The sequence below is a fragment of the Stegastes partitus genome, unplaced genomic scaffold, assembly GCF_000690725.1.
Source record: "Stegastes partitus isolate 25-593 unplaced genomic scaffold, Stegastes_partitus-1.0.2 Scaffold169, whole genome shotgun sequence".
In the NCBI taxonomy this organism is placed as follows: domain Eukaryota; kingdom Metazoa; phylum Chordata; class Actinopteri; family Pomacentridae; genus Stegastes; species Stegastes partitus.
In genome coordinates this window covers 655,848-674,653 of record NW_007577900.1, presented here as the reverse complement: position 1 = coordinate 674,653, position 18,806 = coordinate 655,848, and the positions used below count along the sequence as shown (strand labels likewise).

The following is an 18,806-nucleotide window of genomic DNA, read 5'->3' as shown; positions in this document are numbered from 1 at the left end:
TAATCTAAACTTAACCAGACCTAAGCTTAAAATCAGATTATTTCTAAAAAAGCCCCAAAAAACAGTTTGTTGTATCAGTTACACATGTGGACACTTGGAAATGTGCAGTGCATGCTGATTCCAGGTTTTTTCCATTTTTGTAAAAAAACAACAAAAAAAACCCCCAAACAAAACCAAAAACATTTAACGTTCTTTGTATGATTTATAGCATTGGACTATTTTTCATCCTGAACAAATCCATTTTGGAATTCTGCCTGCTTCTAGTCATTGTTGTGCTGCTCCCATCGAGGTGTAGGACTTTACATCACAGTGGAAAAGGAGCCAATAGTGAGTTAAAATCTGACAGGAGCAAAACAACAACAACAACAAAAAACAACCCAGAAACTGTTTTAAATTAAATGATCAGAATCAGCTGGCTTGTCGTCACCTCTGTAGGTGTTTTTATGGAGCCTCTAGCTTCATATTTAGCACAAATGTGTTGCTAATCTTCTCACGACGAGAAAGTGATTAGGAATATTTCCTAAACGTCAGAGGATTCCTTCAACAATTCATGCCAATGTGCTTCACGGTGGCAGCTAGAGACTGGGAGCAGAAAGAATGGCATCAGATAGTGTTGGGGTTGATAGCGTAAAGACACAGGGGGTCTGGTAATTTCAGCAAGAAACTAATTACCTATTGATTCCGTTTCTAACTAAGGGAAAATTTATAGCTTGTGGCCTGACACCGATCAATAGAAAATTCAATGTCCAGCTATGCCCTTCAGCCTGTTTATCTGTCTGCACGTGAACAGCACAGCCTCACCCCAACCGTCATTTTTTCTCTCTCTCTTCTTGCACACAAACGCCCAAACATGTCTGTCTTCTTTGTTTTTGTTGTTTTTAATAGTTCATCCAAGGTTGTAGACTCACTAAATCTTTAATTTCCTGAATGTCTGTTATTTAATTTTGCAGTCTTACGTTAATAGCTCATTTTCAAGGCTGCTGTTTGGGGCTTCTGCAGGAGTTTGGACAAAAAAATGTAAAAAGCTTTGAGATGTGGACGAGACGAGGCAAAAAGATTTGATTTTGCAGGTGCATTTAACTGCACAGCTGGAACACAATCCTTCAGCTCTACGCTTGAACAGGAAACTGACGACAAGAATCACATAAATAAAATCCAGATGTGGAGTGATGGAAAAAAAAAAAAGGCAGAAAAGGTAGATCCAGATGATCTTTATGCGTTACTTTCCGTTTTGCCTCTGTTAATCATTCGCACTGTCATCCCGTGCATGTTGGCCAACAGATAACCACGTCTGTCTCCCAGCAGTTGGATGGCTATGTGATGATAACGGAGTCGAGGTAGTAATGATTAACTTCCAGTTAACTGTCTGCGTGACTCTTCAGACTTCTATTAAACATCTGTGCTCTCATAACAGTCCTCTCTTGTGATGAGGACCTTAGATGAGTGAGCGAGTGCCAGCGTTTAATGGAAAACTAAACTACCGCGGGCAGGAGCGGCTGAACAATGTCTTGACACTTGCCACGTTCTAACTCGAAACTGCACATTCACTCTTAAATGTATCCATTTAGTTGTGGTTCTTTGGCTCTGATGTGCTGATTAAATGAAATCCACATCGTCCTCACTCTAATGAACACCTGTTTATAATGTGTGCTGAAACAATCTTCCATTTCATTATCATAACTACTTATTTAACCTCACTCCTTGAGCACGCTGCTTGAATTATCCTCTCCTCTACTTGTCAGAGCTGCTATTATTCTGCAAACGCCACCTTTCTCACATCTCCCGTCGTCTCGACCTCTATTCTTATTTTACAGTCGCTACCTGGTGCGTTTTCTAACCACTCGGGCCTTTCACAGAATAACCTTTAAAATCTAACAGCGCCGATGAATCACTGGCTCGCTGTGAGAAGCTCATAACAAGCCAGACAGACAACGTGAATGGACCAGACGTTGAAGAGATGCCAACAGAAAAGCAATGCAGAAGATAAGCACAACAGTTCACACTTGATCTCATGTTAAAGATTAACCATCCTGAACAATCTCATCTGAACTTTAACATATTTATTATTATTACCTTGAATTATATTAGTGTCTGAATATGTAATCCCAAATCAAGGTCCACTTATCAGCTTTGACATGTAATATAGTCGACAAGATAGCAGGAGGACTTTGTAACCGCTGCTTTGTCAAACTTATGCTTCCAAGGTCAAAAATGAAGAAATTACTGTTGCTGACATTTTGGAAAAGAGATTTATTATCTCCTTGCTGAGGATTAGAAGATCAATACCACTGTGAGCTCCGTGCGTCTTACACTGAACAAAAACATAAATGAGGCCGTCTTTTCTGACAAAGAGAAAGAGGTAAAAAAAATAAAATCTAAATGCTGTTGTAAGAAAACTATTAGTTTGAGCAAACTGTGCACAAAAAGTTTAGGAGAGGCGGATAACTGGTGACTAATTGACAGTGACAATGATCAGATGTTGTGACCAGAGTACAGACGCTCCTATAAAACCTTAAAATGCAGCTTTTTTCAAATGATGCCAGAGCGAGATGCCACGAGAACGGATGCTGGCATGTTAGATTGGACTCTAGGTACTTGATACGTTCACAGCTTCACCATTTGTCATCTAAGAAATCTTTTTGAGACTGACGTATCTGAGAACGTGATCCTGTCCCTCACAATGTCTGCCAAAGAAAAGCTCTTCACTCTAAAAACAAACGTTTAGGCTTAACACATGGAACGAACGCGACAGTTTGCATCAATGTTTTTGAGTTGTGACAACTTCTAATGAAATTACCATCAACCAAAAAAACTACACTGAGTTAGCATATTTAGTCTTTTCCTACACTATCAATGCTATTCTAAAAGACCAATTACTTTATAATTGGTAGCGTAAACACAAGTTGAAATCCTGAACTCAAGGTGGAAGAAAAACAAGTTATCAAGCCAATTTAATTTACTACAACTTAAATTTTTGCTGTAAACCAATTTCCGCTTAAACTACACATACTGTTAGGTTAGTGTACTTGGCTGTTTAATTATGCCCGTTCTGTTGTAGAGATTCCATGTGTTAGAATAAATAATATTCATTCCTCTATGTTGAATAAATGATTTGAATGTATTAAAATGCTACATTATTAAACATGTCCTTGCACCTGCGGTATATTTTTACATATTTCTTACCTGCTCACTCATTCTGTTTAATTCACAGTCTCTGCATGACCCTCACATGCTGCTTATCAGAAAAAAAGACTCTTGTAAATGCATTTTATGGCCTAGTAATATACAAGGTATATCAGAAAAGTTTCAGGACTGGTGTCACAAAAGATATATATGAAATCTAAACTGCAAACTACAAGCTTTCCCCTTTGAAGTAATCCTCCTGGAGTCTAACACACTTTCCCAGCCTTCTTTTCCACACCACCATGCATTCTTGGAAGGATTCTTCTGGGATCCTCCACAGCTCCGTCATCCCAGCCATCTTGATGACCCCCTTGAGCTTGGGGAAGAGGAAAAAAATCCCACGTAGCCAGGTGAGGTGAGTAGAGAGGTTGCTCCAGTACGGTGATGCTCTTCTCAGCCAGGAACTGTCGGATGCTCAGGGCATTATGAGCAGGCACGTTGTCATGGTGAAGCAGCCACGACTTGTCCTGCCACAACTCTCGCCTCTTCTGGCGCACTGAACGAAGCAAACGCTGCATGATCTTTTTGTAGACGTGCTGGTTGATCGTCTGGAGGGGAAAACTCGTATTTTGGGTTTGAAATATATCTTTTGAGACACCAGTCCTGGAACTTTTCTTACACACCTCGTGCAGTGCTACGATATGCCAAGTGCAGTTATAGAATCAAGCAAAAAACATGGGCTGTGCTGTCAGGGCTTAAAGATATTCAAACTCAATCATCACTTCTGGAGACCTGCAGAGACTTAAAAGTCAAACACAAGAAGGAGGAAGTAAACGGTTCAAGAGGAAAAGCCAGCTACAGTGAATATGCACCAGTAAAGCATATAATCAAAGAATTGTTAAGGAGAAGCAAACCTGCAAAATTCGAATCAACGACCAAATGTCTTCAAGCAGCTAAAGGTAGTATTATTCATGAGCTACTCCATGAAATGAAAGTAATACTGTTTAATAAAAAAAGTTCTCTTTTATATCTAAAAAAAAAGAATTCTGATACTACAAACACATTAGAGCCTTAATCACAGTGATTCGGTAGCAGCAGGTTGTGCAGGAGGCCGCTGGAAAGCTGATGGATTTGATTGGCCAATCATTTCTCTGGCACTTGAGAATATCGTAAATCATGGCCATCCATCTGCTTCGGCGGGACCTCATGTGAGCTGCAGAAACTGGCAATCAGCGCAGTTGCTTCAACTCTTGGACAGTTTTCAAAGTGGCAGCGTCTGGCTTTGAACATTATATACTGCTTTATCGTGTTGATATCACTAAACCCACCCCCTTTACTACAGTCACTTTGTGGTAAAAGAATTGTTCTTTGATGACACATTTGGCTATGTTTAGAGAAACTATTCCTTCACAAAATAGTTGAAAGAAAATGAAAGGCCATCTTGTATGAGATGCTGTGGTAATGATGGGAAAACTGGTTCCTATGGTTACACCTTTGGAGCTGTATGTCGTTGAACAACCTTTTAACAATTACAATTGGTCGTTTGAGGGTTAAAAATACTGGAGATTAGAAAATAACATCACATTTATTAAAGCTGTGTTTACTTACATTTAAAAACAGACTCTAAGTATTATTAACCACAAGTCTGATATTTGAAAGTTTCTAACTTGAATGTTCCAATAACTATGACAACTAATAATGACAAACATGGCTACACAGCTGACCGCTCAGACTGATATGTTAAAATAACTTTTCCAGTAAACCTGCACTTTGCATACAGATTTTTTTGGTCTCTTTAGGGCCCTGTTGTCTCCTATTCCTTTGAAAACTTGAATATTAAAATGGAAAAGCACTTGACTGATTTTTTTTAATAGCTTCAGACCTGATATGTCTGGTTGATTAATCAACTGTTTGATTAACAGAACATTTATAAGCCACTGTTTTGATAATAAACTAATCATTTTTGTTATTTTCTTTTAGGACCTCTTTTGAACAAAAACATGTTTGTGTTCCACCGTCTCTCTCTCATTTCTCTGTTTGATAAGAACTTTCAGTTTTGTGGACCAAGAATGTAAGTTACATTTATTATCATAAGCTCTGAGAAACTATAACGCATATGTTTCCTTTTTATTCTATGGGGAAAAAAAGGCTGAGAACTAACTGAGAAAAATATCTACAGATTAATTCATCACACAAAATCACAGATGCAGCCCTATAACTTACATGACCCACCTTTGCAGCTATGTTTAGAAATAGTGTGCATTGCCATCAGCGCTTATATTGTTTTTGCCTCCATAGGTGTCATTTTACAGCATTGCAGACAAAATGAGGTCTCTCCGAGGACCAGAGCCCCTTCAGCATAAGGCCATAAAAATAAGCAATGCTCCCAGATTGAGGAACAAAATACAAAGCGACTATGATGTGCTGCAAGAACAATTGATTTCACTTTCTTCAAAATAGCAGTTTGGCTTGGTGCCTGCTTTCAGCATGGGTGGTCTGCCAAGCTGAACAGACCAGCAGAACCGGTCCCGTAGAGATGCGGAGGACAGGTCCGGGGTTGTGCACTGCAGCACTGGAGCCTGAAACGCTGCAAAACTGCAGCAGCTTGAATTTTAGAGCACCACCAGATGTTTGGCTGGCGATCAGCGGCGGCCCACCGAGCGGTGAGTCGCTGCTTTGTGTCTTTATGAGGACTGTAATACTTTAATTCCTTCCCAAACAGTGTGGGAGGCATCGCACAGCTCGCTGGCACTGTGCTAAAGAGAGACACGGCTACAGCTAAGCCTCCTGACCTCACCGAGTGGAAAATCAACTCACACCAAATCAGCGGGCAATCCTCAGCCCACACTCTGATAAAGCTTTCAGAGCTACTTTCATATATATGTATTTACAACACTGACCGTTCTTTCATTTCACACACACAAAAAAAGAAGCAAATTATTCGCCTGCACACCACCTTTTTGTCACAACTTGTTTTTCTCAGCAGCTCCATGGAGGACACCTGCTGAATAAATGAACCAATGAATGAACAATTGCCGAGCAGATGAGAGATAATGCGTTTTTGGGTTTGGATACACATATACATTCATATATTTACGACCATACACTGTAATCCTCCCACAGTGACGAGCTCACTGATGGAGGCAGCATCATCTTTATGAAACAATTTACCCCCCGGCTAAATTCAGCAGCTTGCTTTCCTGTTATTGTATAACTCGCTTTCTCTCTGCCCAGTGTGTCGCCTGACAGGTATTCCGGTGGGATTCTTACAAGCAATTGGGTATCAAGAAATGAGATGCATTTCTGAGTCATCATCTAAAAGAAAAGAAGCTGTTCAATTAAACAAAGTACCAAAAAAAAAAAAAAAAGGAAGTTGCGAAAGCCCTAAAGAACCACAAGCATCCTGCCAGGTGATCAGTATAAAAGTAGAGCAGCTGCTTTGACAGAACGAACAAATTCTTTGGATGTTTGAGCTTTCATATTATCCAGACTGTTCTGTCTTTGCCAAGCTGGATGTGTTATGAAATATTCCTCTCAGGCCGACGCTGTGGTTATTTATATAGAGAGATATCTTTTAAGTAGGTCAACAATTGGATACGAGCGCATTCATTTTTGATTTGGTCTGACACGAGCCGATGTGATTCAGCTTGAATTCGTGCCATGCGAAGCTGCTCAGCATTTGTTTGGTGCCCTTATTTTGACTCTGATGGGAGCTCGTGTGGAAGTGAATGAAAACAATCGAGACGAAAACCATCCATAAAAACTTTCATCAGCAGCTCATACGGACGGGGAGCATGTGCAAATTGACTGACTGTCTTATCAGCTGTACATTTTTTACGGCGTTCCAGCTTTGCAACGTAAATTTACTTGACCTACATTTTATATTCTTTCGGCACGCAAAAAAAGGAACCTTTGAGTCACTGCTGGAAATACGAAAATCTTTCATCTCATCCTGCCAATACTACAGAGAGCAGGGGAACTTATAAATGCACCGCATATATGCATAAAATCATCATCTGTAGTCTTGCACATCATATTCTTATTCAAGCAGCTTCCAGGGAGAGTGGTTTCAGGACGACGGTGTGTTACATGCGTATAACAATTCAACGTTAAAGCTTTTCTTTTCGGTTTGAGTCCTTGACAGTATCTGTCAAGAGTTTATTGTACTAAGTCATTTTCTGCGTATTTCAAATTGGCCCACCGATTCAAACCAGCCACCTTTACTTTCTCAATCTGGCTCCTTCTCTTTAGCTGCTGAGGCTCCCAGCAGACTCGTCCATTCAGAGAACAATTAATACCGATTTAAAACCTGCCAGTCAGTTGTGTTTCCCTTCAGGAAGGAGTGAGAAACACCAGCTGGCAGACAGACTGCTAATTATTAATTAAAGCTGTCAAACTTAAGAGCCTCGCTCGTACTTTATGTCCATCATGGCATCATACAAACATTAGTCAGAATAATGGCAGTCTGGGTCGGACAATGCATTGTGTTCGCTATCTGCTAAGCAATGAAATCCACTTGTGTGTTTGTAGAAGGCAATAAAGGGGGAAAAGATGCGATGAATACATCCATACACCTGACACTGCTCTCCCCACAGGGACTCTGCACAACGCTGTGGGTCTATTAGTGTAATAGTTCAACAACTTGGTAAAAGACACCTGCCCACTTTTCTTTCTCTAGAGCTGGATGAGACAAACCACTCTCTCCCTGTCTCTCCCCCCGTCTTCTAGCTTTAAACTGGACTACGATAGACAGCTGGCCCTATTTAATGGACAGGCATGCAAGTGTTATCAATCTTCTCGTCTGACTCTTGACAGGAAAAAACACATTTCCTGCAATGTCAAAGTCTTCCGAGCAAAGTCCTGAACGACATAATTTCAGGCTTCATTTTCACAAGCTTCCAAAGGTCATCGATCCGGAGGCGATCACTCTGACAGGTGCAAATTTATCACATGGGACAACCACATGAGCACAATCTGTGGATTATTATCTCATTCTAAAATTATTACCCAACCTGACAGCTGTAAACATTTGATTTCGGGTGCTTTCGTGGCGCCATATCGACAGACTTTGTACTTGCTGAAGTTGCCCTTGCATAAGAATACATCCTGTTATGAAGCTGTGTGGTGCTTGGATCGCTCATTTAACAGGTGAGCTAAATGTGATTGTATTCAAGACTGGCAGCCAAAACTGCAAGGTGTAAAAAAACACAACGTTTTTCTTTTAGACTTGGTTGATTTTGCAGTCATTTTTCAGCTCTACAAAGCAAAAATGTGAGTCATGATTCAGTGTCTTAAATGTGCATAAATACAATATACTGAATGACTCAATCCACCAACTGAATGCAGCAATGTCCACAGGATACATATGAGAAATTTGCCATGTGTCATCAAATTGAAATAGTTTTCCTCATTTGTGAATTTAATCCAATAAACTGAAGTCATAAATGATCAGTGAGTCAGTATTTGCAAAGCAGCCAGTGTTTGTCTTCCCCCTTTAGTCACAAAGCGGCGCGTTGTCTGAGAAAACAGTATTTATGTTTAACCATAACTGTTTCTCTGAAAATGATAGCTATATCCGCCACTTGGGTGCAATAACCTCCATTTTTCCCACGTTTTAAGAGCGAGTGGCTCGTGGATCAAACATTATTGCCAGAGCTGTCCCACGGTGACGGAATGACCCTGACATCTATTAGCACAAGTAAAGGGTTTATCCTCTAAGAGGCTCATGAGAACAAGGACTGAAACGTGGCGCCACATTCGATGCAGGCTGCAGGTTCTCTTGTGGGAGCAACAGGGAGGAGTGACAAGGGGAGAAAATAGAAGAAAGACACAGAGGCACGGAGGTCGAGGCTGTGATTGGGGCGACGTGATGCGAAAGAGGCAGGTTATCTATCAGCTGCTCTCACGCTGCTGCATGTCTATCTCTGAATTCATCCACAGCTCGCCCTCTTTGTCTTTATATTCGCTCCCTTTTACCGCGTGACGGAGCCGAGCCGTGCATCATTCAGATGTTTTTTTTTCATTTGTATGTGCTTCTGCTCACCTTTGAGATATTGCTGGACCTGCTTGCCGAATGACCCAGAGGCTTTTCATTCTGCAAAAGATGGAAAGAAAAAGCTCCAGTGAGTGACAAATATATTCAGTCTCTGTATTCAATGTCAAACATGCACATGCATTCAACAAAATGACATATCACCATTATTTCTATCTGAACTGGGCTCCATTTGTAATGAATAGTGTGCGATATAAACATCAGACCTACATTTAACACGTTCACATCCAGCAGACGCAATATTCACCAGCTTAGCTTATTCCAGCTGCACTAAACACACCCGGAATCTTATTGGCTTTACATGTATTTGTCATAAATCAAAAAGTCAGAGAAGCCCCACATTTATTGCAATTAATCCTGAGTGGGACATTAAAATCTGCACCAAATTTCACAGCAATCCACTGAATCGTTGTTCACCAAAAAGCAGAAGTGTCCACCATGCAGCAGATACGATAATATGGATGAAGACACATGAATAGGGAAGCAGTAAATAGGACTGATTCATGGTTTGACTCTGCGTAATGAGCACAGCAACTTTTTCTCAGCAGCTCAGGGACCTGTGAGGGAGCCTGCGGTAAATCTAGTTCTTCTGGCACGAGACGAAAGGAGGACGAGCTGATTACATAACGCGTCCGTCCAAACTGCAAATCAAATGAAGTCACAATATTTGTATCATTACCCGGGAACGAAACGGGCCAAGACCTCCAGCGTACAGCGCAGTCAAGTTTTGTTTTGAGGCGCTAATCACCCTCAATTCCCGCTCTGTGTTCTCTGCTTGCATCAGAGACTCGGATAAACAGCCACTGGGGTGTTGTGTTGAATTTCGGTGTCGGAATTAAAGCCGTGAACGGTTCCTTAATTAGTTATCAATCATAGTTACGTAACGCAGAGTTCGCACTGGGTCTGACAGGGCTGTTTGTGCCATGGACATGAACACAGATGCAAATAGAGATCAGCTTTATGAACACATGAAAATGATTAAAGGGTAAAGAAGAGATGTTTTAGACTCGATTGAATTCCACATGACAGCTCACAAATGGCAGCTTTAATGTAAGCCCAGAGACTCAACCGGTGCTGCTGTGCTGGGTTACCTAAATCAATATTTCAAATATCAATTATACATAAGTTGTATCTGATATTTGAACAGTATCTCCTTTATAGTATTTCTTTCTGTGATTAATTCCAGTCTGAGATACAATTGAGAAGAAGACAGAGGCTACAGCTCACGATGACAATGTGAACATGCTGATGTTAATCTCACTAATAAATGAAGGAATCCTCTATATGTCTGCATGCTCTTTGCGTTCTCATCAAAGCTTTTTATCTGCTCTCCTTCACATCTCTTGGACGTATTGCTGGGGCAGTGCAGTTTCATGTTTCAAATAAATGAGCGGCAGCCATTTCTGCAGGCTAGAAGTTGCTTTCTGTGGGTATTTGGCGGCTTCATTTTGGAAACCGACATTAACCGCAAAGTTCGATTGAGCACGATGGGAATGTAATTGGTTTTAAAGTTATGTGGTCTGAACAAATTGGGTAAACTGACATTTTCACCCGATGATGGAGCTACAAAATAAGGTTAAGAGATCACAGACTTCCTCCTGATGGGAACATGAGTGTTCATACCTTAAATTTGACAATCAAACCAACAGTTGACAAGACATGGATTCACTAAAATCAGTGGATTTATCCTCTGGGTACCATGAATGTCTGCAGTAACTGAATGGGACTTCATCCAGTAGTTGTTGAGATATCTTAGTTGAGATCAAATTGGTGGAGCAATAACAAGAGCCTGGTCTCAAGATGACTGAAAACAATTTAGAAATTTAAGTGGATTTTTCGGGCTGCAAGGTGGGTCGGAGGTTAGCATCGTCACCTCGCAGCTACAAGATGATAGACTGGTGACCTGTCCAGTGTGTCCCCTGCCTTCACCTTAAGTCAGCTGGGATAGACTCCAGCCCCCCGCGAGCCTAGTGAGGATTAAGCGGTGTATAGATAATGGATGGATGGAGTGGATTTTTCACTTGTTTTAGGAATTCAGTACTTTAGGACTCAAAACAGACAGAAATGGACAACAAGGAGATTATTACAGTAAACCTGTGACTTCTGCGGCCCCTGTGGGCGTCTCTGTAGATGCTGCTTATTTTTCATTGCTGGAAATTCAGAAAGACATTGAGAACATACACTCTCTCCCTCCCACCCACACACACACACACGCATTGACAGGTAGGATTTGTTTCTGTAGACATCTCAACCCTGACAACTTTCCTGATGTCGTGGCAGCAGCCGAGGTGTCACCTTCACTATCTCTGCCCAAAACGGATTAACTTTGCCACAGAAACTCACGAACTACGAGTCTACACACACCCACGCATAAATCATGCCACTAACAGGCTCCTCGACATCCTACCAGTTATAATTACTTCAGCGCCTCACATGTGTTCTTACTGTGACTAGTTGCCATGGTGATAGATGACTACTGTATGAGCCCAGCTTCTCCATCACTCTCTGCTTCTCGCTGCTTCCTCCTAACTCCGTTCTTATTTTCCTCTCATCTAACTAGACGCCTGAGGACATTTAAACTCAGCACACACACGCGCACACACACACACACACACACACGCACACACACAAACACACAACCAAACCCTCCGAGCCATGTTGATCAGATGAAAACTTGGATCTGGTTTCTCGGATGTGATCTGTGTCAGAAGAAATCGCGCAACGCACTCACACCCGAGCATGATACAAATTCGTGACCTTCAAAGTAATGACACGCCCTCGTTGTTATTAATTTTGCGGTCACTGCAGAGACAACAGTTCAACCACATCTGTCATCTTGTGTGTCGCCACTAATCCTGTAACAGTCCAAGAACAATAGCGAATGTTTACATCAACTGAGAAGAGCTGACACCTTCGAAGTCTAACAGTCTATACGCATTTTTCTCTAGCTTTGATTGACTGAAATGTCAGCATCAAGTTTGAAGCCATTATCTCCAATCTCAAACTGTTTTCATCTTAAACCTGCCGGCCTCCTCTATCATGCCCTTCGTCAACTTAGTGCCTCAGATTTACGTACTTATTGTCACGAGGACAGAAAGAGAATAGAAAAGAAAAAAAAAACAAATTTGTTTTTAAACTGAGCTAAGAGGCAACATCTCAATCTCTTGCTACACTAGTGGATTAAAACGAAGCAGTCCCGCTCCATTTCCATGTCGTTACATCTTCAATGTGTTCGATACAATGCCACACAATGGTACAGAGCTCAGTGGGTGCGATTTGTTCAGCAAATCAATTGTCAAGACAGCTGAAGAGCATAAAAAATTCAGTTTTTCTGGAGGACGACAGCCGGGGATAAAAAAAGCACAGAAACAGAGTAGAAGGAAGCGATGATCCTTGCCCTTAATCCGTCCCTTCTTGGTCAAAAATGGAGTAACAAGCAGATATCCCGGACCGAGGGTTTCTGGAGATAACAAGGCCACAAATGGACTTTTATAGACAGCAGTGATTAGAGCGGAGAAACTAAACATGAGAGGGTGAAATACATCTCCATTTGTCCTCGCTTTCAAACACGATTTCATTTTACAACCGTCTCTACCCCAAACTGTGTTACCTACAGTACAAGGTCTGGGAGTCACCTTCACCGCCACCACGACTGTAGACTATAAAGGACCTTATTCTCTGGGCTCATGCATAATTCTGATAAAGAAGGGCTCAGGTTTCACAGTCTGCTGTGTCTGTCTTTCTCCACCTCCTCTGTGGGTCTGTTAGCAGCCCCAGCCTTTGATAACACAACTTTCAGACTGGACTCTGAAGACTCGAGCTTGTAAGGAAAGAAGCTTAGGAAAGTACAGCAGAGGAGAAGAGGTCATATTCAGAGGGATTGCTGTGTTTTTCCGGGCTCTGTTCTTGGCCCACAGGGACGAGGGCTCAGCTCGCTTTTATGCAAGAATCTCAGAAAAAGATAAAACCTTTGCGAATTTAACCCTGACTCTTTGAAATGTGCCCATTCTTCACAAAGTTCCTTTCCCTCTATAGAACTTCCTTCAATAATAAATGTGATATTTGATGAAGATATCACATTGAAGATTTCATGGACAGATGCTAGAGCTGCAAAAAATTCATTTTTAATCAAGATAATCAGTTGGCGACAATTTTTAAAATTATTTGAATTGTGAGTAAAGCAAAATACGACAATTTTTCTGGTTTTGGTTAGTTAAATATGAGGATTTGCTGCTTTTCTCTATTTAATATCACTGCACACTGAATATCTTTTGATTTTGAACTGTTTGGACAAATCAAGACCTTTGACAATGCTACCTTAGGAATTGTGATGGGCATTTCTAAACTAAACACTGAATAATTAATCAAAATGACACAGGCAAAGTTACAGAGAGCTGTAAAAGGGCTATTAGAGGAGGCAGACAAAGCCAGCTACTGGCTATGGCTTCGGAGAAAGAATAGCATTTGGGGATTCACCCGCCCATAAACACAGCTGCAAGGGTTTTGCAGGGAATCATCCCCCATTGTGCTACTGCCAGATTCCAGCTGATGACCCTGCAGCTGACCTGAGGACATTGGTGGAAATGCGACCTGAACCTCCTAAGCACGAGTACCTAATCGTACCTGTGGACCAGACAGAAAATGCAGACGTATAAACAGAAAACAATTGTTAGTTGCACCCTTAAAACATTTACATCTTTTGTCATTGTGTGAATGTGAGGGCATTTTTAGGGCTGCAAGTAATTATTATTCTCATTGCCAACTAATGTGACTAATGTGAATAACTGCTGACTCATGGAGACTATAAAATGTCAGAAAACTGTGAAAAATATCCATTCCATTGTCTCACAGTCCACAGAGTTGACTTTAAATGTCTTGTTTTGTCTGAACTCTGGTATAAAGAATGTGAATTTGTGTGGAATAAAATAATAAAACATATATTAATTAAATGCGGCTGTAAAACTGATGATAAAAAAAACAGTCAAAGCAGCCATAAAGTTAGAAACCTGCATAAACCAGCCAAAAGTAAACGAGTCAACTTTGAACACAAATTCTATTTTAGAGAAGCGAATCTAGCAACAAGCTGCTTCCTTCTAGCTTCTGCACAATTTCACACCAGCATCATGCTGTTGACCTCGCACATAAAAAGGTTTGTGTTTAAGGTTAACAGCTTCTCAAAATACAAAACAGAGACTTACAGTCAGTCTCACTGCTTACTGCACCATCTGCGCTGTTTCAGTCCCCACACAGACATGAAACAGGATTTCACACGAGAGGTCCAGGGCACAAATGAAAGCTGCTTTTTGAGCTTGCAAGTCTTTGTACATTTTGAGACAGTTAGAAAAGAATGAAAATCTACATAAACTTCCATACTTTTATGCTCTATTGCCACTCTGTTGTGTACTATTTGTCCCGTATACACATAAGGTTTGAGGATGCTTACTTTTAAATTGTTTTCGTTCCTTATAATTTACTGAAATGACTCTTCTCAGAGTATCTTTCAACATCCCACTCAGGACTTGCCTGGACTTGCGACTCTCCAGTAGAGAAAGCGATAGTGACTGTTGCACTCACAGAAATACTACTGGCTCTAGAATGTGTTTTCGTGGCTGCCAATAAGCAACACCTTAGTTACAGTCAAGACATTTAGCAGCAGTCTTCTTACAAGCATTGTGACGAATCCAACGTTTCTGGAACAGTCTGATCAGCTGTAAACACATCATAAATACTACTACAACGTACTTCAGCCTTGAAAAAAGAAAGACCCGAAAGCCTCGAAGTCACCGCAGAGGCATGACTAACCAACACTTTCGGTATCCTCGGCCTCAGGGCCAATCGTGAAGTGCAGCTTCGCAATTTACTGTAACACCAAATGACCTGTTTCCAGAGGTTAATAGAATCAGCCAACATGACAACAACAGTGCTTTTGGAAATAAACACCTTCATTCAGGAAAAAAATAGCCAGACGAAGGACAATTTGAAACAGTAAAAATTGATTCTGGCCATTCTAACTGATACCTTTCAAAAATGGCCTCGATCCAGCAACAACTCCTACAAACAATGAAATATCTCTACCAAGGCCTGAAACGTGCTTCCTTACTAGGATTTTTTTTTTAAACAATAAGCAGTTTGTTCGCCAACACTGACAGAGTTGTATATTCTGTGGCAGAGCCTGAGTTGAAAAGAAAACACTTTATCATCTCCTCCTACAAATTACCGACATCCTAACAAGATGAGAAGGGAGGAGGAGGAAAAAAGAGAGAGAGGGAGAGGAAGAGGCACAAAGTAAGAGACAAATGAATGATAGCTATCAGACAGTGGTAATGAGGTGACTGTCGAAGAAATTAAATCAGCGATATTAATGAGCAGAGGTTTGTGCGTATGTGACATCTCTCTCTTCCTCTCTTGTCCTTTCTCTGTAAATTCATTACATCTCCCAGCAACCTCTGCAAGCTGCTGAACTCTTCCATTCAACAGAGGCGGCATGATTTGCTAATCACCACAGTTCACCGACCTGAAGCTCACTCAGACCTCTGCTTTTGACAGCTGACTATCAGGAGGGCTGCCGGTTCAGGTGTTTGATCGGCCACAATGTTTAAGTGGGCGGTACGTGTCAAAGCAGAATCCACATGAATGGCAGGACGCGAGGTTTCCCAGCAGAACGCTGCGTTGTAACGAGATGATCAGTGTTCTACACTTTATCTGTCAGAGCTCGTATACTCTATTCAGACTACAAAGTAACTTTAAAAATCCTGTCTCCTGACCATCAAATTAGTGTGGGAGTCCAGCAGTGTAATGAATCATTTCTCTCTGATCAAAAATAGTCCGTTTTATTTAAGCAAATGACCAGAATTTCAACTTTTCCACAGTCTTTGAACTACTCATCTGTGATGTGCCATTCTGTCGGAAAATGAATCAAATCTCAGCTTAAAATGTTGATATTTCATCAGAATCCCCTTATTGTACATGCCTCATTTGATTTTTTTTTTCTCCAAATACAGTTTTGCACTAACGTTTACACTAATTAGATTCTGAAAAAAACTAAAGATTCTGCACTTATCAGCACAAACGAAAAGCCATTAGTGACTCAGCTCTGACCAACAGCCATGTGACAAAATTCAGCAACTTTTCCGCTGAACTGGACTTAACAGCAGGCTGTATTTATTCAGAGCAGATAAGAGACAAGGAAGAAAACAAATTAAAAATCTATAAAATATCTATATAGTCATCCATGTTTCCAGTACTGGTGGGCACTTGGAGAAATGTTCCATGTGCTGATTCCAAGCTTTTTCAATTTCTCTTATTCTACCTTTTATGGCATTATAACTTTGGCATACTGAACATAAGACAAGGTTGAGTTCTCTCTACCTTTAGCCAGGGTTGTGCTGTTTGCATGAAGGTGCAGGACTTCATACTGCAGTAAATATGAGCCCACAGGGAGGAAAAGGAAAATGTAACATTAGCATAAATGTCCAAAAACTGCTTGGGGATCAAAGAGTCAAGCAGAAAGAATAACCTTAACATAAATATAGAAGTGTTTTAAAAAATCCTGCACATGCTTTATCACCTGTGCAGGTGTGTAGGGACTTTAAGTGACTCACATGATGAGAAAACTCATTTTAAAATCAAGCTCAAAAAAATCTAACCAGCTTTTTGTAAAATCCAGATATGCAGTTATTATGATGTAAATAAACATACAATCAACATAGTTTCTGCTTCCACTTGACTTGAAGCCAATAAAGTGCTTTACATCTCACTCCGGATTTCACTTTCAGGCTGTCTGTAGCAGTTCATGTGGTCTGGTGACGGTAAAGCACAAACATATGCACAGATTACCATCAGCACACAGACTCGTGCCTCTTTGATTCAAGACGTCACTGAAATGAGCACCGTGAGAAAACATCGTCATGAGTGCGACTTCAAGAGAAACAGCAGCAAACTACAGCAGACAACCACAATCACTGAGCGAAACAAAGACATCAAACTGAGAGTCGAAGAAAGAAAGTTTGTGAATCTGAAGGTATGACAACAGAAACTGAGCCTGTGGCAGATTGGACAGGGCAGTGTTTACATCTGAATAGCTCCCCTGAAATAAATGGCATAAACAAACCGTGATCTTCTTAGGGATGATCATTCTGCCAAATGCAGATTTAAAACTCAGGCCACCCCAATTTTCTTTTCTTTTTTTTTTTAAATGCACAAGTTGCTGCAGACAAGCCGACACAAGATTTCTTTCCCAGACACAGATAGCTGAAATTCCACCGCACAGACTGAACTCCAGAGAAATCGCTCTCAAATCACATAAAACAAATGCCAACAATGTCGAGTTGGCCATTATAAACACACTCTTAGCCTGCAAATACAGATGGCAGGCACAAACATGCACAAAGGGAGACACACACAAGATACAGATATATATATAAGTAAACATTGCATTCGTTAGCTGCTCCGTCCTCAGAGGTCACACTCACACATCCTCACAATATAAAACGTCCACAACAAAGAGTGCCATCAGCAGAAGACGTTGGCCTTTATGTGGTTACTTGTCCCTGTCAGTGTCCGGCAGCCACTTAAAGAGGAAATGCGGTCTGACTCTGAGTGGGCAGCTGGGCAGGAGAGCAGAACCAGATGAGAAATCTCAACTATGTGCAGTAACAACAATCACTGGAGAGCTTGGCTGACCACAGACGTCTACGCAAACCTACAATAACTGTGTCTGGGGGGGGAAAGCAGATGGACATTATATACAGAGAGGTCATGCACTGTAGAGACAAGTCCTGAACAAACGGTATGAATCACCTACTAGAGATTCCACAAAGCAGTTGTCTAACATTTCAGTACTTCTCATTTAAAGGGATTATTTATTTTCTTTTTGCGAGATGAATTAAGAAAACTGCTGCCCCAGAGTGCCAGCCTGCAGCATCTGTGTGTGCATCAGAAAACCACATCACACTGAGGTAAAGCGAGACTGCAGGAGAGGAAGGAAACACCCCCAGACTCTGTGTTTGTCTACAGATCTACAGCTTTCGCATGCGCCTGTGTGTGAATGAGCATGTCTGACTGTGCTCTCATCAGCGGGATGTGAGCGTGTGGTTTCCCGACCACCACCACCTCCTCCACCTCCTTCTCCTGCTGCTGCTCTGTCCCTCATCTCCCTTCATCTCAGGCATAATTACATCAGTATGTCCAAACAGGATATGTTAGAAGAGAGACAGTGACCGTCATAATAAGAACAAGACTGTGGCGATGGTGTGGTGCGGCTATATAGCGGAATTATAGATGCAATACCGGAGTCTAATTCAACAGCAATGAGAGCTACAGCAGAAGGCAGATCTGAGTACCCGAAGTCAGTCCTGGGGGACGTTTGATAAAGGCGGAGGGAAATATGGCAGAGAGAGCAAGAGATCCAAAGACATGGTGAAATATTTTTGTGACTCCACAGAAAAGCCACATTTCCTCATTATCTGCACTCCGGGTTCCACATGACGCAAGTCATTATTTATCTCCTGTGTGAAAAAGTCAAGCTACAGATAATTAGTTTGGCACAGTGGCCCCAAACAAGTTGCATTATTAGTGCCTGAACTCTGTGCCCCTCACAGGCTTGCAGAAACAAAGAAATAGAAAAAAAAAA

At 41.2% G+C, this 18,806-nt stretch overlaps 1 protein-coding gene across 1 annotated transcript in view; it reads right to left on the bottom strand.

Moving 5' to 3' along the window:
• Nucleotides 1-18,806, bottom strand: part of marchf8 (membrane-associated ring finger (C3HC4) 8) — a 98,531-nt gene that overhangs the window by 18,196 nt on the left and 61,529 nt on the right. The window contains exon 3 of the mRNA XM_008279769.1: nt 9,167-9,217. Within this exon, the coding sequence (XP_008277991.1) occupies nt 9,167-9,217 (51 nt within the window). The remainder of the gene's footprint in view (nt 1-9,166; nt 9,218-18,806) is intronic.